This window comes from Typopeltis vanoorti, chromosome 14 (assembly GCF_054136105.1).
Source record: "Typopeltis vanoorti isolate ZY-2024b chromosome 14, IOZ_Tvanoo_1.0, whole genome shotgun sequence".
NCBI lineage: Eukaryota > Metazoa > Arthropoda > Arachnida > Uropygi > Thelyphonidae > Typopeltis > Typopeltis vanoorti.
Window position 1 is genome coordinate 28,616,161 of NC_143562.1, and position 27,085 is coordinate 28,643,245.

Below are 27,085 nucleotides of genomic sequence, written 5' to 3' on the forward strand. Positions count from 1 at the left end.
GAGGGAGAGATGAAAGTTGGGTTTCGTTGGAATTAAGGTGTAAAGTCAATATGTTATTATCTGTTAACTATATGCATTCTTTTTGCCAGTTTGTCACAAGACTCGTTGGCCGAGTGGTTAACGCGTCTGCTCTCCTACCAAGAGGCTGCAGGCTCGAATCCAGCAGGGGCATGGATGTTTATAATTGTGGAAAGGATATCTGCGATCCTACCACTTCTAGCAAAATGCTTCACTCCCAAAACCCAGTGAGATGCGAAATGACCATACGGACCCAATGACGTCATAACTAACTAAACTTACACGTTTGCCACTGTTTCTTCCGAGACGCACAAACCTCACCACCCACTTATAAGACGAGCTAACCCACGTTCACTTGAAAAGTCTAAGAATTGTAGAGTGAAAACATTAGTCTAACACATGATCGGAATGCTATTTGTTCCAGAGATCGTCTAGCATGACACCCAGGGACCTCTAAGGAATACGACGATAGCGGAAGAGCATTCTATAGGAGCAGAAACTTGCACAAAGTTATGGTTATAGTAAGAGAAATGAAAAGTTACCTTTATACCACTTAGAAAGAGAAAGAAGTAACAAAACCGTAAGAACTGAAAGGGAATAGATAAAACTATTCGGTAGATAAATGGACAATTAAAATGAAATTCCGCTGATACGATTAAAATTAAAATGACGAATAAGATTATTAAAATTAAATCACTGCAAACACTTCAGAGATTGAAGTCCCAGATATTAAAGTTGTGAAGGAAAATTACTTTACTATTTTAACAGACTGACTGCAATAACTACTTTGGAGATAAAACGTAGTACAGTTTTAAGTGATTTCTCAGAATTTGGAGAGTGGTAGGAACAATGGATATTACAGAAAGTGACAAGGAAATACTGAGCCATAGAATTACAAAAATGGGACAATTGTCATTTGAACCTTTAGTTCACTAAGTACTATAAACGTCTTAGTTGTAACATAGGATTGGGTTCAAGCATGCCAATGAATGGGTTTAAAATTGGTATGTGAAAATACAATCGAGATTCGTAATTCTTTTTGGCTTTAAAAAGAATTGTCTGAGTATAAAAGGAAATATATTCCCTTAGGTGTACGATGGACATTCTCTACTTTAAATCACTTTTCAACAGGAAATTGAAGGAGTCAAGTACTTGACTCCTTGAATTTCCTGTTGTTTCATGCTCTGACAATTTCCAGTGTATTTTATTAAAATTTTATAGAATTACAATTTAAATATTTTATAGAATTTAAACGTGAGACAATTTCATTCAATGCCCACACAAAGTATTCGTTTTTATTATGTTAGGTGTATTTACAAATTCCTTAGTAGGATAAAAGAAGTACATGTTCCATGTAAAAATAATTCAACTACAAATGTCTGCTTGGTATCTAATAATTATCTTGCTGCCCATTTTAAATTCTGTGAACCTATAAAATAAACAAAAACATATCAATATTGATTCGCAAAATGACTAATTCAATAAAGCAATATAATGTATTTAAATTAACTGAAATAATAATGTGGAAAGAGGTCACGATGCTAATCAAACAATAGGAAACATTAGATAATACATTTTACTTAGATCATATGCAAACTATTTATTATTATTAAGTTTAAAGGGAGATGGTAAATCCTGTTTTATTTTATAGCCGGGTACGAAACTCGGATCGAAATCCATCGAATCCATAGAGTTTCATGCCGAAAAAACTATTGGCGAGCCCAAGTGTAAATGATCACTTGGGTAGTACAACACCAGGGCAACTCCAAGCAAAGGTGGAGCAAGGTCCGTCACTAACCTTAATATGGATTTCGATCCGAGTTTCGTACCCGGCTATAAAATAAAACGAGATTTACCATCTCCCTTTAAACTTAACTTATGTCGCCGGTAAAATAGCCTTTTGGCTTATTATTTATTATTATTATTTACACCAATCCCACGCAAGAAAGTTTCTAAGTCTATAATGCATAGTCATGTACGGAATCAGTAGCTACTAGTTCAGAATAGATAAAAAAAATTCATATATATATTTTGAAGCACCTGTTATTAGTCATCAAGGATGAAAACTGCAAGGAGAAAATAATTTTCCATTGAAAAATTGGGCGGAGGATGAAAGACTAGGGAAAAAAATTAAATTAACTGGCTTTGAATTTGTCTGAATGTGGACGTTGGCCAGCCTCCAATCCGCTTTTTGTTTCGTTGAGAGAAAGTAAAATTATTTTAAATTCCGCTTTTGAGTAGCTCTCAAAAAGGACATAGGCAGAGCCGTGAAAATGGCCTGTTTGCACGAGCCCTGAAATTCTTGTCTCTTATTGAATTATATTCATAAATCTCTTATTGCAATCTTTATTAGATCATATATGAATTTTTAGCATTTTTTACTTTTTCTCAGGGAGTGTACAAGATAATTATTATAGAACTAAATGAAAAAGTTACACAATTACTAACTTCCGATCAATAATTTTCCTCCAAATCAGTCTGTTACTTGTCAAGACTCCAACACTATCAGATCTTATATTTCTATTGTCTAAGGCACTTTGTACCGTATCAATCCACCTATATCTTGGTCTTCCTCTGGGTCGTTTTCCTGCCAACCTGGCAGAGAACACTTGTTTTGCTAATCTTTCCTCGCCCATTCTTTTTAAGTGACCATACCACCTGAGATTAGCTCTGCTAACGCATTCCTGGATGCCGACAATGTCAAGTTCTTTCTAATATCCTCGTTTTTAATATGATATTGCCATTGATGCCATCTGTTCACGCCTATAATCTTTCTCAGGACTCTTATCTGTTGTCTCCAGTCTTTGGTCAAGTGTTTTACTTCTTACCCAGCTCTCAGATCCATAAGTTAAAATTGGTTTGAACACTGTCTTGTATACAGCTAATTTAGTGTTCCGACTAATTTCTCTCTTATTCCATATGAATTTATTCAGCCGACTTCCTACCATACTAGCTTTACGAATTCTGTTGTCTATTTCCATATTTAATTTGCCATATTCTAGAAATTGCGCCTAAATAGCTGAAATGTTTCACTTGTTTTATAGGTTCTCCATTCAGGAGGATACAATTGATATTTTCAGTTTCTGCCTATTTTCATTGTCTTTATTTTATCATTATTATTATTATTGCTGTTGTTGTTGTTGCTGATTTTCATGCTAAATTTATTACAACAATTATTCAATTTAGTCAGGGAATCTTGCAGACTTGTACTGGATTTGTTTAGAAGCATAACATCTGCATGAAGTAAAGAGCTAACATTAACATCTCCAACCTTGATATCAGTTTTAATATCACTTTCCTTCATAATGTGATCAATATAGATCATGAATAACAGTTGAGATAATGTGCACCCTTGTTGCACACATGATTTAACAGGGATGATTAAGGGTCAAAGCTGTGTAACTAGGAGGAGTCCTGCACGTAGCCTTTCAAGGAATGCGGAGAAGCGACCTTGCTTCTGACTTAATGTCCTCACCCTCTCGTGGTGCGTTCTGGATACTGAACGAACTAGGAAAGGCTGGCAATTTAGGATTTAGCCAACCAAACTGTATTATTTTTAGCTTAAACAACAATACAAAATGATGGTACAACATCAGAGAACAAAAATAATGACAAAAACAAAATAATTACTAAAGAAAGAGCCGAAAGACTTCATTTCGGCGATGTAAAATTACATAGGCAAAGTGGATATTTAATCCAACATTATTTCAAAGCTGAATGTTTGTAGAAACTACGAAAGTTTCGTAAGTTGACCTGAGAGCTTACGAGAATACAATCCTCGGCATCCCCGAGTTGCCTTACCTGGACTACTTAAAAGACATGGGCGCTGCCCAATCGTCCATATATTCGCCTTTTATTATTGGCAGCGCCCATGTCTTTTAAGTAGTCCGGGATAAGACAACTCGGGGATGCTGAGGATTGTATTCTCGTAAGCTCTCAGGTCAACTTACAAAACTTTCATATGAAAATATTTTAAAACAAAAACAAAATATTTTAGGAGCTGGAAGCCTGTTTTGTCCTATGGAAATGATATTTGCTTCCATAGTACAGGCTGTCTAGAGAAAAAGCATCATAGATTCGACTGTAATGTACGTGACTCACGTCTTTTGATTAGTGCATTAATGTATCATTCGATTCACCTAAATTAAATTACGGTTAATTAAAATTGAAAAGACAAATCCTGCACTTTATTTAATTACATGAAATAAATTTAAATATTATTTATCGAAAAAATGTACAATATTTTTATGGTTTTACGGATCATGGACATGAGTGAAGCATTATGCAATATCGACCCAACTTTCTAAGATGATCGTAGTGAAAGGGAACCTCATTATCTCTTTTCCGATGTCATTATTTCTTTACCTACAGCTGGTTGAAGTAGTTGAGAATGGTCCAAATATAAATCTGAAAGTAACTTAACTATGTCTTAAAAGTATGTCAATGCGCATATAATCGTGCACATTGACGTACATTCACATTGTACGTCAATGTACAACGTGAACAATGCACAACAGTGTGTAATAATTGTATTTGAAAATTCACAGATTGAATATAACTTATTAATCAAAGACGATTCCCTTATTCACATATCTTAGAATAACACATGAATGTCGATATCAGATTTTAGCGATCTATCGTAACCAACCAACCAACCACACACACACACACACACACACACACACACACACACACACACACACACACACACACACACACACACACACACACACACACACACACACACACACACACACACACACACACACACACACACACACACACACACACACACACACATACACACACACACACACACACACACAAAGGACAAGAAAGAAGAGGAGAAAAAACAAACAAACAAACTGCTATACCTTTCTTCCGGTGTTTGGTGAATCCGAATCCCAGCGTTGAATTTCCTCTTTTACCATTTTTTCCATATATTGGCGTTTAGCTTTGTCATCTAGTTTATCGTTCTATAAAAAAGAAAACAGACTAAGTAAATCAAAGAAAAAAACACATATTCTCGTAGAACAATATAAAATATGATATTAGATCAAAACCAGTTTAATGTGAAATAGGAAGTGGTAGTGAAAGTCGAAAAGAACTCAATAACAGTTTAAAATATTAACATTAGGCTCGACATACATCTGATTGAGATGTTTTATGTTTATGTTTATGTTTTTCTTCATATGTAAACTGAATGACATTGTCCCTATCGTGACCATGTGTTGCTAAGTAGGAATGAGCTGAGGACAGATTTAAGTATTATAAATCTCCCCAGGCACTTATAATTTGCAAGCATGGTGTGCCTATACAAGTTTCGTGTTTATTCGTTAGATAAATGTATATTTTTTACACATTGTCACGTATACTTGATATGAACACTGATTACTGCTCTTAGCGACACGCATTTATCTTGTTTTCATTGTATACAGAACTGTCAAAAGACTTCATCACCTGCTTGATTTGATGGTTTTGGAACATTTTTAGTTTGGCTTTAGAAATGATGTATGATAAGTATATATATATAATATGTACTTAGTGAGCCAATTTGATCTGAGCGAAGGGAGATATTCCTGAGTGCTATTATTTTAGCGATCTATCGTCACCTACAATTGCATCTCTTAAAAATTAAACAATCGACGCACTCTAAAAAAAAAAAAAAAATTAATTAATTGATTAAAAAAATAAATGAAAAAGTATGCTTTTTCATTTATTTAGATCTAGAAACTCCGGGATTTTAAATTTTAATTTTAAACCCAAGTTAAATTTTTTCATATAATACTTTTTGTGTTAGAACAAATAGAGAATTCATTTTCATCATTTTGCTTTGTTTACGTATGTTTTCAAGTGTCAGTTCATACCCACGTATTATTTTAAGACTATAAAAATACTATTAAGACTATTAATATTAATTATTCATTAAATTGTAATCATTAAAGAGAATGCAACTGGAACAGTACTTGAAAAAATGTTAGCCCAGTTGCATTCCCCTATAATTTAATGAATTATTATTAATAATAATTTATAAATTTCCTGAATACAGTGATTTAGGTGCTCTTCTAATAAAACCGCTGCGGCTATTCTACTTCACGAATTACAAGTCTCTATTTTAAATTTTAAATTGAGAAGTCTCTATTTTAAAATATAATTGTCGAATTATATTTTTATTATTATGACCGAGAAGGTTTTGATTAATCCTTCAATATTGAGAATTACCGAACCTGAAGGTACAGTATAGTTCTTGAAGGTTTTTCATCCCGCGTACAGGCAATTCGGCCTTCAGAACACACGCTATTTATAGACCAAAAAATACTGTTATTGGTGATTATGGACGATAGATGGCGTTGATGGTAGTAGTAGTAGTGAAGAAGATTATATGTATTTGGCGAAATAACGTCGTGTGCCTTCCCACGATGAGTCCTTGGACTCCGAGGTGCCCAGAGTCCAATACGCGTAATAATAGTAATAATAATAATAATAATTTTCATAGCAATACTTTACTGAATAATCCGGTTATGTTATTGCACTGACCACTAAATTATGTATGAGAATTATTATATACTTACCTCTGATATCGTATTAAGAATTTTGTTCATATTTTGTTTTCTTTGTGCTCTACCTTTCTCCATTGCTTCCATTTTGTGGAGGACAGCGTCGATTTTACTAACTATAGACTTTACTGAATCCTCCATCTTGTCCACCCGAATAGATAGGCTGCAATAAAGAATAGCAGAAGTTATGTTAGCAGAAGTTGCGAACAACGCTATACGTTGTTTATACAACGTATAGCGCGATTCATAGCTACAAAGTTGTTGTTTTTTTTAATCTCCCAGTATTTAGTTAGTTCTCTATATTAAGAGAAGACTCATAATTACAATCCACTTTAAGCTAATTATAAATGTAGAGTAATACTATATTTTTAATTCGCTAAAAGTGGATTGTAATTATGCGTCTTCTCTTAATATAGCAAACTAACTAAAAACTGGGAGATTAAAAAAAAAAAAAACTTAAGCAAGATTTTAAGTCACTGTTTTAAAAAGTAGGAAAAATGAACTGCTGCTACTAATGATAAAATACTGGTTTTTCTATGATGAGTTACGTTTCTTTCCTTCCTCATTTCTTATTTAATAAGAAATACATATGCAGTAGTAGTATTCTATTCCTAAAATAAATTAACTATAAATGATGCCTCCTGTAAGTGATCATTTTAATTAAAGTTATAAATTCCAAGAATCGTAAATATTGCCTAATCATAAAATTCATAGTAATAGCTGATAAAATCAAATGTTTTATTGGAATTACAGAAGCAACCAAGACTTTTTTTAAGCTCGTATATTGCGCCTATTAAATGCGTATTTTTCTGCCAGTTCGTCTGCTGAACAGTTTCGTTATAGTACGATGTCACAAAACGATGATGTAACTGTTACATGGCCTATCAAACTCGTTTACCTCCAAGGGCCAAATTAAGAATTATACATCAAGCCGCAGGCTGCAACAGAAAAATAATATGGAAATAAAGAGGAAACAGATTTTTTTAATATTAACATTAGAGTATATAAGTACAAAATACAACTATGTTACAAATATATATATAAAATATAAAGTTTACATATTTAAATAAAATTATACATATAATTTTTTTGAAGAAACTTAACAATGTTTTTCATTAACGAAATCTTCAAAATTTGGTTGAATTTGTTGAGCTGTAGTTATTTTCAGTATTGATTGCACATGCTGGTCTGCTAATCTTGATCTTTCCGCAGTTTTATTATTCTTTAAAGTTGAAAATAGTTGTTCGCATAAATATGTGCTACCGAACATAGATAAAATACGTCTAATTGCACATAAACACATTGGGGTATCGATCGACTGATAAATAATTATAGAACTTTGGATTTCCAACATCCATATATTTTTGTTTCGATACGGAACCACACTGAATTTCGATTAATTCCAACTGTAAATTGTCATCAAGAGTTTCAACATCAATCGATTGAGGAGAAGTAAATAGGTGAAACTGATTTTCATAGTTCTTAAAATCTAAAAATCTTCTTTCGAATTCATTTTTCTAATAACTTAATTTGATTAGAATATTCTGAAAATTTCAATTCCAGTGATTTTTGTAATAATTATTGAAACCATTCAAAATGGGATAAATTTTCTTTTTGAATTTGTTTTCGCCAAAGTAATATTTTCTGTTTGAAAATGTTAATATTGTCAAATAACATGGTAACTACTTCGTGTTTGCCTTGTACTTAACATTAAGTTGACTACCGTGACTTGTAATGAAAAATCCAGGTCCTTTAGTCATTTATCCTTCATCATTTTTTAATATTTCACATTCATAATTTTTCGATTCTAAAAAAATGATAATTTCGTCCAGCAATTCGAAGAATCGCTTTAAAACTTTATGACTGGAAAGCCATCTAATTTCTGTATAATAAGGTAGATCGCTATATTCACTTTCTATATCTTCTAGAAAGTTACTAAATTGGCGATGATTAAGCCCAAGTACACGAATATAATTTACAATTTTACTGACATTTTTAGGACATATCCAATATTTAAAACTTTGGACCATAGTGTTTGAATAAATAATGTCTGATGGATAATGCAATGTAAATGTTGAAAATTATTATTACCTTGTTCTTTGCATTTTTCTTTTAATTTTGTAACAACTCCTTTAATAACACCAGTCCCGTGGCTGGAGCACCATCAGTTGCAAGACAAACTAGCTTTTTTAACGGTAAATTGTATTCCTTCAAAACTTCCATAAGGGCGTCAAAAATATCAACTGCAGTGGTTGTATCGTGCATAGGAATAATTTCTAGAAGTTCTTCACTTACTTTTAAGTTCATATCACACCCACGAATAAAAACAGCCAGCTGAGCGATATCCCGTCATCTGTACTTTCGTCAATTGCAAGGGAATAGGTGCGAAATGTTGGAATTATCGATTTTAGTTGATTCCTTAAGAATTTATGGCTATATTATAAATTCTGCTTGCAATGGTATCCGAGGTAACTTATATTTTTAAGTTTCTTTAATTGATCAGGACACGACACTTCAACTGCTTTAACAAAACATTCGCGAATATATTTCCATTCTGTGAATGGTTTCGACTTGCTTGCAATTAAATGTGATAACAAATAACTGGTTTTTACCGTAGCTCTATTATCTTCAATAGGTTTGGAAAATACACTTAGTTGATTTTGAAGTGTCAACTTTAATTCTGACAATTTATCTTCACGAAGTTTCGCAACATATTTTTCATAGTATTCTTTATGATTTGTATCGTAATGCCTTTTAATATTGCAAACTTCAATACAGTTTCTATATATCAGGCATAATTTTTTTTTCCTTGAATACAAAATTATTGTAACTCCCATTTTTCTTGAAAACTACGATGTTCTTCTTCAATTAATCGTTTTTTTACTCATACTGGTTGAATATTTTTCGACATTATTTTTATAAATTCCTTATTAATTATAAAGAAAACACTACACTTCCTTACGACTTGAAAATTGCTAACGGCTAGCCTCCGATTACTGTGGTAAGCGGATGTAGCCGCGTACGTAGACTTGCTCGTAAAAATTCTGTAAAATTCGATATTTACAGTGGGGTAACAAGATTTTTTGAAATGACAAATAGAACATTATTTCCTTTAGAAATTGCAGAGTAGTTTGACGTATAAAATAATCTTAAGTGGAAATTTTAATTTTTTTAAAAATATGTTTATTTAATTCGGTGTTGTCAAAAGTTAAATAACCATATTGGTTACAAAGTTTGTTCGACCTCAGTATATGTGCACATTTCGAGCGTGTCTCTCTCTCTCTCTGCTATTCAAAATACGACTAGAAAGACCATGACGTACTGTATAAATTCCTTGATTATTAAAAGTCGACTGATGAATTTTATGTTGTTAAGCTAATTTAATGTTTAGCATCGCATTGTGGGTATATGGTGTTAAATTTGTTAGGAGGCGAGAAAAGGGATGTCAAATCAAGACGTTTCGGGAATTTTGAACCACCTTCAAAGCACTGCATATAAAATCGAAAAATGACAATTGAAAAATGTAGCAACAGTAATTAATATTATTTAGATATATTATTATTACATTACACCTACAGAGACTTATCGCAAGAGGGCACTCCACATCACACTACTTAGGTCTCCGTCTACAATAACGGGAAACTTTTATGGATTACCTTAATTTATTTATCTTTTTTAAAATTTTTATTTTATATTGTATATTATTCTATGAGGAAATTATTTTGTTTTCTTTTGGTTAGAATTCAGTGACGTACGCAGGGGAGTTTGTCCTTCTACTTAAACAGAGTATATACATTTCTGCTAAAAATGATTTTTAGCTTTTAACCACTATGAAGTATTCGTTATTTTATTATTATTTTTAATTTATTTTTATTTCTAGATAGTATATTAGTAGATACTGGTAGACATTGGAATCTGATTAAGTTAATTTAATATGAGTTCCCCAGCCCATAGTAAACTAAATTCAGGTAAAGATTTATACATTTATAACTCTTGTGACCGCTAGAGGCTTGTCGACTGAGGAAATTTTAGATTTAATAGCGTTTCGGAGGTTCCTTGTAATGTAGTTTGTCTAGCTCAGTGTTTTTCACACTTTTCTTAGCGCGACCTAGAGCCATCGTTACTCACTATGCAACAAGGACAAATAGCGGCAAATTTGGAGGAGAGAAAAATTATATCTCGCTGCTCAAGATATAATTTTTAATATTAATTTTAATTAATTTTACACACACGCTCCTGCCAGACGCAATAAAATTACATTTGGGATCGCAATCCAACACGCGCGCGCACACACACACACACACTACATTTTGATTTTACCTAAAAGACCGAGAAACGATACCCGACAGAAGTGAGGCGGCATAATACCTGAAATTTGTGGTAAAGGTAGAGCAAGCTCCGAGAACTTCGAAGACAAAAAAATAAATAAATAAAATAAAATAAATAATAAATAATATTTTAGTATATGATACGACCCCCCCCTTTCCCCGATGAGGATTCGTATCAGTTACTAAGCTAAAGATAACAGTTCTACGCTTTGATCTTAGATATTAAATTAAAAAAAAAAAAAAAAAAGAGAAGTTTTTACTTTATATGTAGTAAGGGCAAGCAATGTTTTGTTCCAATTTTGTGTGTGTGTGCGTTTTCCTCCCAATAGTAACTTTACCAGGAGGTATTTATTCCTACATTCTCTATTGCATACAACGAATAGCAACTCCTCTAACCAGGCTATTTAATTTAAGCTTCAGCTCTGGTGAAGTTCCAATAGAGTGGAAAGAGGAGAAAATAAGTCCATTGCATAAGGGAGGCTCCAAGTCAGAAGTAGCAAATTATAGTCTATATTCATTTGTCTTATAATATAGACCAATGAATATATCCGGAGTGGTGGTTAAGGTTTTAGAGAAATTGGTGAAAATTAGAATTCAGGACTGGGTGGACAGCAATATGATACTTTATAGGGGGCAACATGGTTTTGTGAGGGGTAGGCCTTGCCTTAGTGACTTGCTTACTTTCTATAATAAAGTAACAGTGGAGTTACTCAGTGATACTGCTTGACTCTGCAAAGGCATTTGACAGGATTCCACACGGAATTCTGTTGCATAAATTGGAGCAAATGGGTATGGATCCGAAGCTGGTGATTTGGATTAGAGGGTGGCTGGTGGACAGATATCAAAGAGTGGTTTATGGAGTAGCTGAGTCCAGGAGAAGGCAAGTGACTAGTGGTGTACCTCAAAGCTCAGTGCTTGGTCCTCTATTGTTTAATTTGTACATCAGTGATATTGGGAATACTTTGAAAGGAAATATCCACTTGTTTGCTGATGATGCAAAATTAGGAAGAGCGATAGTCAATTCAGATGATGTAGATATCTTGCAGGATGACTTAAATAGGCTGACGGTATGGACTAAGGTAAACGGCTGTCAGTTTAACGTGGCTACGTGTGAGGTGATGCACTTCGGGAGGATGAGGTCACATGCTGTTTACTATATTAATGGATCTGAACTGCAAGAAGTTGACGAGACAAGGGACTTGGAAGTTATTGTGGACAGAGAACTTAAGTTTAAAGGGCATATTGCAAAGGTTGCCGAAACATCACATCAAATTACATGGTTGTTGAAGAACACACTGACAAGCAGGGTTAAGGAAGTGATTGTCCCACTTTATAAGGCATTACTAAGACCACATTTGGACTATTGAGCACAGATCTGGTCACCTGGATTTCTTGGTGATGAAGAAATGGTGGAGAGAATTCAGAGGCGAGTTAGAAAGATTGTTGCAGGTCTGTGGGATGTTTCTTACGAGGATGGATTAAAGATCTGTGGGCTCCAAAAACTAGCTGATAGACGTAGGAGAGGAGATATGAGAGAGGCATATAAATTACTAAAGGGGTTTTATAGGATTGATACTGATGCCTTTTTTTAAGACCAGTGCAGGAAGGGAGAGAACAAGGGCCATCCCTGGAGATTGCGTAAGAGTGTGGTTAACAAGGGTGTTAGGACTAGATTTTTTTCTTAGAGGATTGTGAATGGGTGGAATGCGTTACCAGAGATGGTTGTGAATGAATTTAAGGAGAAGTATGATAGGTATTGTGTAAATAATGGTTAATGTAGGGTCTCCCGCGATGAGTCTTTTGACTCCATGGAGACACCGTTATAATAATAATAATAAGAAGAAGAAGAATGCATATATTACATGTAACCTCCAAATACTGATTAACATTTATATTTCCAATTTTGTATCAATATTCATATTTAACTTGTTTGCCACATAATTCCCACACTCCTTGCGCAACTGGGTAGTCGTGCAATACATGTTCAATTGTTTCTTTTCCATGACAAAAGATACGTTTCGTGTGGGCATCTTCTTCTCTATGCAATTCATAGCTCGTTGGAAAATAAGCATAGGCCATTCTCCACGCGAGAGCATTTCTGGATTTGTATGACCTCGTGTTTGTGTATGTTTTCCCATGTTTCTGCCATGTTTTCACGTGGGTGTTTCTGTATGCTGCATGCCGTTACTTTCTTTGTTAACTGGAGTAGGCTATCTGTTGGTACGTTGAAAGCTTTCTCTTTATTTTTTAGATTTTGTAGTTGTTTTGTTGCTTCTGCATAATATTGTGTTGTTGCTAATGTCATTGGTCCTGGTTTTCTAATCTCACCAAAGAATGGGATTCTAGTTCCTAACCAATACCTAGTGAACCACCTAGTTTGGTGTTATTCATTTTGTAATATTCTTTATTAGTTTTATTGAAGCTGATGTTATTTTGGCTCTGAAATGTGGAAAGTCAAACCCTCCAACTGTTTTTGACCCGTACATTTAGTCTCTGACTACCTCTTCTCTTTATAATTCCAAACGTAATGGTAAGCCATCGACTGCCATTTTTTTATTGTTTCTGTTTTGATTGGATAAATCTGTGCTGTGTATAGTATTGTAAGTAGAAATATAGAGTTTATTATTCGGGCTCTTGCTCGGAGTGAAAATATACTGATTCTCCAATTCTCCATCTTTGTTTGTATGGTGTCTGTTATCTCTTTTGTTGAAGAGTTTCTTTCTTCCTTTGTAAATGGGACTCCCAGAATTTTAATGGGCTCCTCCTCGGTATATTCCCTTCATGGGGGCGGTCTCCTTTGTATTATATATGTATTTGAGGACTGTCCTCTTTTTGTTTAAGTGTAACGCTGAGATTATACTGAATTGTTGTGTAAGCGTGATGAGTGTATGTAATGATTCGTTTTGTGTTATGATTGCTGTGATATCGTATGCAGTAACTTGTGTTTCGTTTGTATGTTCTAGATATCATTACTATTTGATATCTCCCCAAAAAGACTGAAGCCCTAAATATTTCCAGATCCAGATGCCTCTAACATACTACTCCTTTTTCTGTCTTAGGATTTGCTTCGAAACTTAGCATTCTTACCCAAGGCAACTGCGAAGTCATAACTAATTTTAGACTGCAATACGTGGGGGAAAAATAAATAAAAGCAGGAAAAAAATAAGTACTGTGATTAAAATCAGTATAGTATAGTAGTTTTACAGTATAGTGGCTAAAACCACTATAGTATAATCCCGTAGGAACAAGTTCTACCAGCAAATACTCCTGTAGACCCACAAGTCTCCTAGCCAAACACCGTTAAGTCAGAAGGCCTACCTGCATGGAAATCCTGTAGTAACAAATCCTACCAGCAACAAAATCCTGTAGACGTGAAGGTCTGCTACACACAGCGGCCACTGAATTAGAAACATTTATGCAGATGTACGTAAACGCCACTTACGTAGGGTATATGCAAAGTACTTGGTCAAGTGCCTCAACACGTATTGTAGGCAACTATTTAAGAATGCTGCTGATTAGTAATCGTCAATACTTTTGATCACAATGAGAAAAGCAAAGTATCCTTCGGAGTTCGATAAAGAGCTTTTTGTCCCGGACAGCCGACCATGCGTAGGAAACTGATGAGCATCGGTATTTGCAGTCGCATGACTATACGTAAAATAAAAGTTTCTAATTCAGTGGCCGATATATGTAGTAGAATAATTTTGTATATTTAAAGGTCTACTAGCAAAATTACTCCTGTAAACCCGAAAGTCTACTAGCAGTAAAGATCCTGTAAGCACAAAAACACTAGCAAAGCAAAATCAAGATAAGAAAGACACTAAAGATGACCTTACCTTACAAACGATGTTTTTATTCCTGTGAGACAAGACATGCAACTAGTGATCTCTCTGGAATCAAAAAAAATAGTAATAATAATAATTTATAAATAAATCTGCTAATGGCATTTACTCCTCTACAGGAGTAGGTGAAGCCGTTTTTGCCCTATCTAACTTTTGGAGACTAAGTGGGAGCTCCAATACTAACTAATCAGAGATAGCTGACTCAAGACTATCACTGATTATATATGGATGTGGTGAAGAGAGACAGCTGATAAGTGCTGCCATCGTGAGGTCCCTAATCCTAACAATATTTATTATGTAAAATAATGGGAATTCTTCGGTCGATTTTATGGAACGAAAAACCCGAGTTTTTATATATATATATATATATATATATATCAATAACGTAGCTAGAGCTTTTGCCACCCCTCTCAATACACACTAAAAATATTACAAAAAGTGAAAACGACGTATAGGGAAATAATTGAAAATACTATGTTTATTTTTGAAGTAAAACTTTAATTTCAATATTCTTTAATTTCAATATCAGTTAGCAAAATCGTCGATGACATTGGCGAAGTCTATTTCATAGTAATGTAACTAATTCTTAATCAATTTCATTTAGAAAAACTCCTCTCACAACTAGGCAACACTTACAGCAATTGAGAGGAAAATTTGCAGTAGTATTACAATATTTGGATATGAGTTCTCGAGACTGTATTTTAGAATTAACTGCAAAAGTTCAAAAAAGTTCAAAGTGCAGCCCTAGCCCGACCGCCACCTCCCCCCACCCCTAGCTACGCTACTGATATATATATATATATATATATATTTATTTATTTATTAAGATGATAAGGCTCCGTATTACTATAACCTTGGTATTTAAGGTCTAGCTACTCACTGAGGAGACCTCAAAAAAAGGTTGAAACCGGTCTGGGTAGTGACCCCCACCCATAATGCATTGCAGTATACATCTTCTAGTGAGATGTGCTTTACATTATGGGAAAATACTAAGAATAGTGATCAGATCTTTACCCACCTTTACAATGAGTTGCCCTGGTGTTGCACCATCTTTAGACTTGAACTTTGTTTCAGGCGCAAACTTAATTGTTTGCATACTTAGGATTAGGAGTTAAAATAACCAAGTTTATAAAATAACTTGGTTATCCTAATATAAATATCCCCAAGTTAAAAAAATTATTACATATATATATATATATACAGAGTCGCCCAGACTTGCACTACTTGGGAAGTTGCCCAGACTTGCACTACGTCCAGGCGCAAACTTGACTTACCTACTTGTCTGTTTCTGTTTGCTTACTTGGGAAATAGGATTAAAACCAAAATAGCTTATTATTAGCAAATTAGCAAAAAAATTAGCAAAACCAAAATATATATATATATATATATATATATATATATATAGAGAGAGAGAGAGAGAGAGAGAGAGAGAACAAAATGATATATATATATATATCATTTTGTTCTCGATATTTGTACACATTTCAGTGTCGTTTATCACATTAACGACTCCATTCAGTTAATTCTATCTGCAGTATAATATATAATATAAACGCTGTCTGCAGTTACTACATATGATCACATAAATCCTTATGCAGTCGTGCACACTTTACGCGAAGATTATTTTGAACAACAGGAGCTGAACTGACTAATATTGTCACATAATCTGTGGTTTTAATATCGTATAACTGCTATACAATTTTGAAACATAATACAGCTGTATGGTATAACATGATTCGTAGAGTAAGCAAAAGGTTGGATATGATGCAGCATTATCCGAAGGAAATGGTGAAGTTCAAAAAATGCTGGCGCCATAGGACAATAATAATTTAAAGAGTGATTTAATTTACAAGTCTTCGATTCAAATTAAAGCATAGTTTGAAGCAACTTACCTGTTAAAGTCATCTTGTGATATGCAGGAATGCGTATGTGAATCTGCTTCATCAGTTGCCATCCCAGAGTTTTGATCCAAGCGAGCTTTCTGACCTTCCAAATCAGCCAACATCAATTTGGTTTCCCGCTCATTAAGTAATCTATCTCCGTCCAAGTCATACTTGGCGAACAGCATTTCGATTTCCATGTCGGTAAAATTTTGCCTGAAAGTTTAAGCGTTGCTTAAGGTAAACAATTCATGCATCAAATACTTTTGTGTGCTAAAATGAAATAATATCAATTATTAAGCTCTTAAGATCGGCTCGCAGCAGAGAGAACGATTTGTTTCCGAGTCTGGAGTAGAATGCGAATACAGAAACGTCTCATGGATCAGTTAAAAAATCTCTCTGTTAACATCAGTTAGTACCGTAAAATACCGTTGGCGAAAAAAGATTTTTTCAATTATTTTTTGAAATTTTATTTATTTATATTTATTTATTTATATAACCCAGAAACCCTGCTCTAACGAACCAAACATTGATCTTTTTTTTACACCACTTCACAATTTTGGTGTTCTGAAGCCTGTTAGCCTTGGTTGCAGACCTTTTGATTCGGGGCACCAGACAAGTCCGGAAATGAGCGACCTCCTCGTGGCGTACCCTGGACACCTTCGGGTGACTGACTGCTTCATTATGCTATTCCTCCCATCTCGGGTTAGCATCCTGGGATGGATCAGTTTCTTCGCTTGCAATAATCAAGGAAATAACGAGTCTGATTCCGATTGGTTAGATCCAGGAAACCTGAAGATTGATTCCGTTTGATAACGTGCCTGTCTCCCGCCCTTTCAACGTTTCTAAACGCCGTACACGTGCTGCAAGAATTGTAATCAACTATTTTCTACAGGTACAAATCATCAATGTTCCAGCAGGTCGGCAATTTCGGACATTCATCATTTTATCTGCCCTGAATGTAATCGTACCTTTACTTCTGCTGCTGAACTTGGAGTGCATCGTTCTTCTAAGCATCCTGATGAGGTGAACGTTGCTATCTGTACTGAGCGCATTACAGCTCGCTGGAGTTCAGAGGAGGAGCATATTCTTGCTGCCTATGAAGTTCGTTTGGTGGCGATAGGTGTTAGGAACTTAAATGAGACAGAATCGCGTGTTCACAGATTATACTAGATAGGACATCTCTACCTCCCTCCGAAGATCAGCATAACGATTCTGAGGAGTTTTGGAGTACTGTCTTCTCTACTACACCACCGCATTTACCCCATCAAGACAAGCCTTGTGTGCTTTGGTCTGTCCCTGAATCGGCCATTTATTCTCCCCTATCGCATGAAGCAATTGTATCAACTTTACCCCCTAGTAATTCAGATTCTGGCTCTGGAAATCCCGCCATGGCTTTCCAGAGTCATATTTAAGGAAAGTGCCGATTCAGATCCTTCAAGATTTTCTGAACGTTTTCCTATCAACTAAAGTTATTCGATCTTATTTACCGAACTCATTATCATCATCATCATGCATATCAAGGATTTACGCCTAGCATGGCCTGTTCCGGCCTTAGAAGTCATCGGTGAATCGTTTAAGAGGACGTCCTGGTTTTCTTTTTCCTAATGGCTTGTACTTTAAGGCTTGTTTTGGTGTATTTATGTTTATATTTTTTAATTTTTTTGGTTTAATTCTTTCATAATTTCTTCATTTCTTTTGTGATCAAATAGGGTATACTTTGCAGTTTTTCTCATAAACTTCATTTCTGCTGTTGTTAATCTTTGTTTTATTGTCCAGATTTCGCTTCCATACATTAAGACTGGTAGGGCTAATGTATTGTATACTTTTAGTCTGGTTTGTTTTTGAACTAGGTTTGGTTTAAATATAGAGTTAATTAAACCTGTTATTTTTAAATATTTTGCAATTTTTACGTTTATATCTTTTTCATTTTCATATGTGATCGTACATCTTAGGTAGTTAAATGAATTCACCTCTTCTAAGATCTTGTTCTCTATATATACGGAACTCAAAAACTATATTTATCCCAAAGAAGGATACCACTAGTAGAGCTGTGGATTATAGGCCTATTGCAGTTTCTCCTATTCTTGTTCGAAAAGTGTTAGTCAAGAGACTGCAAACTTATATCCAACATGCCGTTCGGCAGAGAGCCTTTGTCCCTTCGGATGGCTGTGCTGAAAACATCTATATTCTTTCCATCCTTTCCGAAAACGTCTTAAGCCTTTTTTTTTATGGCTATCCTGGACCTTCAGAAAGCCTTTGATAGTGTTTCTCTTCCTGGTATTTTAAGAGTACTATCTATTGCAGGCTGTTCAGATTTTTTTCTTCCATATGTTTTAGAGTTCCGCTCTCCAGCCAAAAGGCTGAGGGTTCGAATCCCACCATGGGCATGGATGTTTGTGATTCTCTGTTTAAATACTAGTGGCTGTGGTGGGCGATAGATGGCATTGGAGTAGATGATGGTGGTAGTTGTAGTTGGTGGATTGAAGTGGAGACAGAGTTGTAGAGTAAGTGCCCTCCCTTGATGAGTCATTGGACTCCCTGGAGGTGTCATGTAATAATAATAACAATAATTCTCTAACTATTAATATAGGGGACTGTGCGACTTCTATTCCCCGTAGTTCGGGGTGTTTGCCAAGGCGATCCTCTATCCCCCCTCTTTTCTTCAACTGCATCATTGATGAGTTTCTTCGTTCTCTACCTAACCATATAGGTTACTCTCTTGATGATTCTTTTAATGATATGGCCTCTGCAGACAACCTTATTCTCGTGGCCTACATTAAGATAAGACTGCAGGAACTCCTTGACTGGACAGCAGACTCCTATTCATTAGGACTTCTCCCTTTGGGGCGTGACAAGAAGTTAAAGGTCGAAATTTTTGAGTTTTTCCTGCACGATAGGCCATTGCATTGCCTTACTGTCCCGGAGGAATGGAGATACTTTTACTATCTTCTTTACACCAAAAGGACGGTCTTCTATTCCCTTCTCTTTAGAAAATGCTTTGCCATTTTTAAGAAAAGCTCCTCTCAAACCCCAGTAAAGGCTTTTCCTCCTTTCAAATTATTTGTTCCCTAGATACTATCATAATACTCGGGCGTACCTATGTCTCAGTACTGTCCCATATGAATATGGCTATTCGTTCAGCGTTCGTTTATGGCTTAGACTTCCTTTACATTCTCCTGTTGCCTATTTTCATGCCAAGGTGAAGGACGGTAGACTTGGTATCCCACGCTTCCATTATAATAGAATTAAGAAATTAGAAATATCCCCTTTTCAAATTTGCAGAGATGCATTTCATTGTCCTGTTATCCAGGAAGACTTTCGGCCTACCTACCAGGGCGGACCAAATATTAAGGTTAACTGATAGAGCCTAAGATATGGGCTGAACAGCTAAAAAGCTCTGTCGATAGTATCACTTTATGAATCTAATCTAGTGCCTCCCCAGCATCAATGGGTACGGGAAGATACTAGACTCCTACCTGGTTACAAATGTATTGACTTAATCAGAGCTAGGATCAATTCCCTGCCCACGAGGGCCCGCACAACTAGCGGCGGCAGAGGTGACAATAGTTGTAGGCCAGGTTTGCCGCTACAGTGAAATCCTTTCTCATATTGCCCAATGTTGTTTTCGACCTCACGGTATTCGAGTGAAGCGGCAAGATGCCATGGTCTCCATATTAAATAACCGGTTGAAAAATTGAAAGACTGCAGTTGAACCGCACTATGGGACTACAGCTGGTATTAGAAAGCCCCATTTAATTGCAAAGAAGAACCAAAGAGTTTCGGGTATTGATGCACAGATAGATAGTGGATACTGGGCGTCCTTGTTGTTAGTCATAGGAACAAGGTCTCATATTATGGGCAGAATATAGATCTTGCTCGATAGATTGAAGAGGAGTTTGGGAAAGTTCTTCATTTCACTAGTGCTACCATCTCCCTTCGTGGTGTATGGTGCAATGAGAGTTACAAAAGACTTGACTTCTATAGGCATTGAGATCTTGTTGCTTAGGGTTTGCAGGGCACACTGGTGGCTTGCCGTCGTCACCAACAAATGACTTCTAGAATACCTCGTCAGGGCGTAGGATAGATCTTGATGTATTTTGGCTTCGACCTTTCTGGCCTACTGGGGCAAAGACATCGGCCTCTACTTTGGTAGACGATGATATGTAGCACTGCATTTCAGTGCGAATATTTATAAAATAAAATCCTTATTTAAGCAGAAATCATGACTGTAAGGCATTTGTCGTAGATGGAGAAACAGCGGATCGTAACAGCTTTTGCTACTCTCAAAATGTATGCATCCTTTGTATTGAAACAACAATTACGTTTGCCACAAGATGAAATACAGAGATATTTTATAAATACACCATCCTACCAGACGTCATAAAAGACCCCCCTCACACACACTTTTTTTTTTTTTTTTCTGGCTGTTGAGGAAACTGGATGACACCACTCATTAAACTCTTCGATAGCCTATAACAGCTGTGAAAAAACACATGGAGAAAAGCGACAACAGCATTTCAGAAGAGGAAAAACAGTCGAATGTTGGAGAAAATGTCTATAGCTGCTAACGCTATTCAGTCAGCACTTTGTGAATCATTCCAATCCACAACATATTAACTAAATGGAGTCCATTTTCCTGTCAAGAAGTCGCCAAATGTGTGCAGTGGCAATAATTTGTTCACCATTAATGTGAAGTTTGATCAGTATACGAAATTCGTCGATATATTAAAATGACAAAAGTAATTGCATCTTCAAACCACAAAATCCATATGAAAGAGATAAAAACGAAGATAAAGGAAATAAAACACTTACTGTTTTAACTTTGTTCGAACCTCATCGAAGCTGAGCTTAGAATCGCCGTCACTATCAGCTAATTTGAGCGCGTTTTGCAAATCAACCAACTGATTTCGTTTCCCAAGTTTTCCCATGAAATTATTATATCCCTTGAAGAAAACGAACAGCTATTATTTTTCAGATAATCTAATTTTAAATATATGTGGAAATATTTTTATAACTGTTATAAAATATAAATTATATTTATCATATTGCATTATATGATTATATTTTAAATATTTGAGGATATATTAGAAACAACTAAATTATACGAATATCGGCATACCATAAGATTTTTAGAACAACGTACCTTTTTGAAATAATCGACAATTTCAAATTCATTCTTCTGCGCAGATAACTCAGTCTTCACTTCGGCATAAGTATCATTGATTATAGCAAGAAACATATTCTGTAAAAGACAACCATTGTAATTTAATAAAATAAATGTTCTGCCTTGCTACGTGTGATATAATAATGCAACAAATATAAACAAATATGCAAATGACCCAACAGTCACATTGACATGTTTCCTGCCTCTCATATACTACAACCATTTCTAGCTCTAAGGAAAATCTGGACAAATTAGAGATAAAACCCAAACAATTCAGATTTATTACTAAGACTAAATGACCAACATAACATAAAAAGCCTTATTACTTAAATTTAACCTCCCTCAGATTGTTTATAACCAAATACGATAGCTGTAAAACTCTGGATTAACCTGTTCTGTTTGAACAACACTGCAATAACATTTTTTGCATGTCTGAGATTTTTTGGGAGCTAAATGTCACATGCGTTCAGAAAATCTTCCAATGTGTAATGTTCTAAGGTATAAGGTATACTCCCAATAGGGGTTCGTCAAAAACTATGTTCAATGAACCTACTTATTTATAAGTGCATTTATTATGAGGCATTATTGTTTTAATATCACGTGTTTCGATTTTTAAAAAAGCGTTTAAAAGAATCTTTAGCAAAGATTTTCGATTTAAGGTGAGTTAGTCGTTGTCGAATAGTTTTAATCTCCAGAAAACCTGGCTTTTTTTATCCTGCAAAAAAAGCAAACCCATCCAGAGGAATATATACAGAAGAGTACGGAAGTAAGGATTAACTACGCGTTCCCTCGGATCTAGTTTTCGAAAGCTTGTATGGCGTGAATCTAAGCGTAAAGCAATGGGGGGGGGGGAATCACAAGAAGTTATTATTATTGAAAAATCTTGAGAGGTACAAGGAGAGATGTATTGTTAGATGAATGATTTGCATAAGAAAATACAGGGTGTCTGAGTAATCCTGTGGAAATGGGGTGCCATGGCGCTAGACCACTAGAAGAAATACTCTTGTAAGTTCACTTCTAGTAATTGACTGCAGGAACTTTTGCTGACTTTTTTATCTCCTTGAAATTCGGAGTTTTAACTCTGTGAATGAAGCAAATCAAACAGACTGACTAATTCATGTTTTCACTAAGTTCTGTTTATTTTCTTTTTCTAGTGCTCTTTATATTGCTTTCAATTTAGTGTTCTCTTTTCTTGAACTCAAAAATTATCCTATACAGGACTTTTCTTAGTTCCACAACAGACATCCTGCTATTTCTCAAAAGTTGCTAATATTCCAAAGACTATAATAAATTACATCGCTTTATCAGATCCAACTAAGAATGGGAAAACTCCATGCTATTACGACAATCGATATGAAAAGCTCTGAAAATAATAATTATTCTTATAATCAGAACGTGTTCATGTTTTGCGGATAAAAACCCCGTCTGTATTTCGATATAAAAGCACGTTAATTATCTAAATATAAAAAAAAGAAAGAACACTGTTTCTTACCATTAAGACGAAGAATACAAAAAATACGTAGCTCAAAAAATAAATTGGTCCTAAGATTCTATTAGCTTCCTCCAATTCGTAAAAGTTGAAGTCGCCCAATATTAACCTCAGTAGGGTAAATCTGCAAATAAATAAGTTTAAATTCATCATCTTTTAGCAATAAATTATCAGAAGTAAAATATAAACATATACTCATAACCAAGTATTTGCAATTCAATTACTTGATACTTAATTTGATGAGTTTATAAATAATTTTTTTTTGATTCATTACCGATAACGGTTATAAAGAAATAACTCATGGAAGTTACATAACGTATTTAAATTTAACATGCTCTTAAATTAAACAAATAAGTTTAATTAGACAACTGAAAAATAATAATAATAAAAACAAATAAGCAAACTTTATGTACGATAACAAAGCTACTCTAGGCAGACGATTACTTCATTTAAGAAAAAAAAAGAAAAGAAAAAAGACATGTACAAAATTTTAATAATTATTTTATATTATACATAAAATAAAATAATTTATATTAGATTACACTGGTTTTTAATATATTAAAATATCAATTTTATTACTCTTTTTTTTTTTTTTTTGCAAATCAATACATTAAAAAAAAAAAAAAACTTACACCGACTTCGAAAATGTGCTGTAATCTCTCACTACGATACCAAATAGCAGATATCCAAGCTGTGCAAATGCGAAGAACACTATGAAAAACATAACACCGAATCCAGCAATATCTTTCGAACACTGAAATTTAAGAATTAAACTTAATGTAAATTAATTCTTCAATTTCTACTTCAAGCTAAATATTGTACATAAATTTATTAAAAGTGACCCATCTTACTTTAGTTGATGGTAATGCAAGAATAACGTTACGGTGAAATTTAATTTAATTTATTTAATTATATTCTATTTAATCTTGAAACTGAAACAATTCATTTGTATAAGAATATGCCTCTGTTCATTTTACACAGGTCTATTTATTTTATTTTTTATTTCATTTTTATGTTATTCAAAGAATATTTAGGGTGGCATTCGTTTTTCTTATTATGAAATAAGTATCGCCTTCTTGGAATCTGAAAAAAATTCTTAATCATCGCTCACAACAGTCTATAATTATTTTTAAAAGACGAGAATTTAAGGCATAAATTATTTTAAAATTATTCAACATATATGAGACTATCAGGCTTATGAGTGATTAAGAAATCGGCAATAAATTAAATTATGTGGGATGAAAATGCTGCACTTTTGTTATAATCGACATTTGTACAATTATTATTTGAGAATTAATTTAGAGGTGGGGGGGTTGTAGGGAAGTGCCAGTGTAACCTCGTGGAAATGGTATTTGCTTCCATAGCGTTAAACAGCCAGAAGAAATATCGTTGTTGTAAGTTCGATTCTAGTAAACCACTCCCAGAAATTTGAAGTTTTTAACATTGAAACTTAAAAAAAAAAAAAAAAAGAAAAGAAAAAGAAATCTGCCTCGGAAACGATACCAGTTAGAAGATTGTGCCACGAGATAGCCGCAGTTGTTTGCTGTAATATTGCCCACAATACCTATTGAAATCGTTGATAGTCTTTGGCTCAGCTATCAGCGATGTAAAGATGGATGGCAGAGCGAATGGTCGGCAGCGATCTTCTAAAAATTATGGCTGAAAGCGCTTCGCCTATTCCAGAGTAACATGTTGCCTGTACTAGTAGAAATAAATGCTTTACTTTTTTTCTTTTTTATATATATATATATATATATATATATATATATATATATATATATATATATATATATATATATATATATATATATATATATATATATATATATATATATATATATATATATATATATTGGTATCACAGTTAATAATCGGATGAACTGACTTGACAATCAGTAATATAAAATGTAAATTTCTTATTCTAAAAGCTATTTTTTAGAATAAGAAAATTTTATTATTATATTTATTTTTAGCATCCCGTTCCTTTCATTAATGTGTTACGACTAATAGTTACGACATTAATGTGTTACGACATTAATGTGTTACGACACACGGCCATGTGACACGCTATTGGCTATTCATAGAGGAGCTGTTAGAAAAATAATTTTAACCAGGACAGAGCAGTATTAATCACATTATTGTATCTCCACTATCTGCTATATTACCCAAGTGCATGTGTTCTCTAGATGATTTCGTTTTGCAAAGATCAGAATGGAAGTTTTTTCTTCCCATTACATTCGTATGAGACTGACTAACTAATCTTCAATTGAAAGATCGATCTTAATAAATATTTTTCGAATTCCGGGTGAATTTTGAAACCGCATGTTGCTAGTCAAAGCTTTAAGCTATATCTATTGCATAGTTATATATCATTTTTCCTGCATAATAATCAACGTATTACTCCTAGGTGATGTAATGAAACTCAGCAAAAACACTTCCATAACACTTCTGGTTATGATCGCTATTTATAAGTTAATGTGTCATTATATGCAGTTACTAAATGAACTAAAACGACACTATTATCAAACTACTCAAAGCATTTACAAAATAATAATTCATGGAGGAGTAAGTTAAAACGATTTCAGCGTAACATAAACCGAATTTCAGTTCATAATATCGCCTCAAAGCGTACTAAAACTATGTCCACAAACAGATAATTCACCGCCTTTGATATACAAGCCGATTATAAAATAAAACACCAGTTTTACATGTAGATATACAGCATGGATTAAAGTAGAGATTTAAATCTGCCATATCTTTAATTTAAATATGTTTCACAAGAAATTAAGAAACAAACACTGACATTTTTAATTAAAGATAAATGAACGATGACTTACTCTTGACAGTGTAGAGGACAACTGTGTCATTGTTTTGTTGAAACTTATGTATTTGAATACTTTTATCCAAGCAAGGAAAACCGTGATTGCCACTATGTTATTGTAGGTATTCTGCCAATAACCAATCCACTCAAAATTAGGATATCCCTCTGGTTGGTCTAATAAGTCTTGCAAGACACTATCAAGTACAATAGTTCGATAAACGCTAAAACCGATGCACGTGAGCGATACCTAAAAAAAGAAAACGTACACAAAAATTACCACCACGATACAAACACAATTCATGGGGAGATATTTTAAAATGTGAGAACTAGTACAGGTTACCATAAAAGTTAGATAAGAGAAACGAATCGACATCGATCGTCACTTTATAAAGTGGATTCGATTTTTGCTAAAATGGTAACAGCGTCAACAGAGGATTTTTTTTTTTAATGTGACTTAATACGCGAAAAATATTAACCCAATAGTGCACTAATATCGTACCATGTTCAGCCTTAGAGTTTTTTCTATGTTGTATTTTTATGCTTTTTTTTTTACATAATCTGGAAACCCTGCTCGCATGGATATTTTTCAGTCTTCCAGTAAGCGGGGCGGTGGTCTCACGCTTGGCGATGAAATTCATATGCTGCCTAAAGACGACCACAAACATTCACGCACACGACGGGATTCGAACCCATAGCCTGTTCGAAGAACGGCTGTGGTCGAAGAACGAATGGTCGAAGAACGAATACCCTAACCATTAGGCAAACCAGGCTGTCAATTAGTCCTAACTATTTGGCAATTGCTAGGCAGCCAGTGTTCAATCTTAATAGTGACCAATAGTTGATTTCCTGGCCACAATTATTTTGAACCTAATTGGTATTACAGTCCGAAACAGTGTGAATTCTACGGTCCAATTCACCGTAGAATTCACGGGTGGTGGTGGGGGTGAAAACAACTTTTCCTGTAGTCGGCAACTACAATCGAA

The 27,085-nt window shown here is 34.4% G+C and overlaps 1 protein-coding gene across 1 annotated transcript in view; it reads right to left on the bottom strand.

Annotated features, from left to right (window-relative positions):
• Positions 1 to 1,313: 1,313 nt before the first annotated feature.
• LOC150099332 (polycystin-2-like) overlaps positions 1,314 to 27,085 on the bottom strand; it is a 65,450-nt gene continuing 39,678 nt past the window's right edge. The window contains exons 8-16 of the mRNA XM_090404319.1: positions 26,119 to 26,349; positions 23,914 to 24,035; positions 23,285 to 23,405; positions 21,772 to 21,870; positions 21,441 to 21,571; positions 16,638 to 16,841; positions 6,591 to 6,738; positions 4,893 to 4,994; positions 1,314 to 1,447 (exon numbers count right to left, since the gene is read on the bottom strand). Of these exons, the coding sequence (XP_090260445.1) occupies positions 1,433 to 1,447; positions 4,893 to 4,994; positions 6,591 to 6,738; positions 16,638 to 16,841; positions 21,441 to 21,571; positions 21,772 to 21,870; positions 23,285 to 23,405; positions 23,914 to 24,035; positions 26,119 to 26,349 (1,173 nt within the window). The 3' untranslated portion in view covers positions 1,314 to 1,432. The remainder of the gene's footprint in view (positions 1,448 to 4,892; positions 4,995 to 6,590; positions 6,739 to 16,637; positions 16,842 to 21,440; positions 21,572 to 21,771; positions 21,871 to 23,284; positions 23,406 to 23,913; positions 24,036 to 26,118; positions 26,350 to 27,085) is intronic.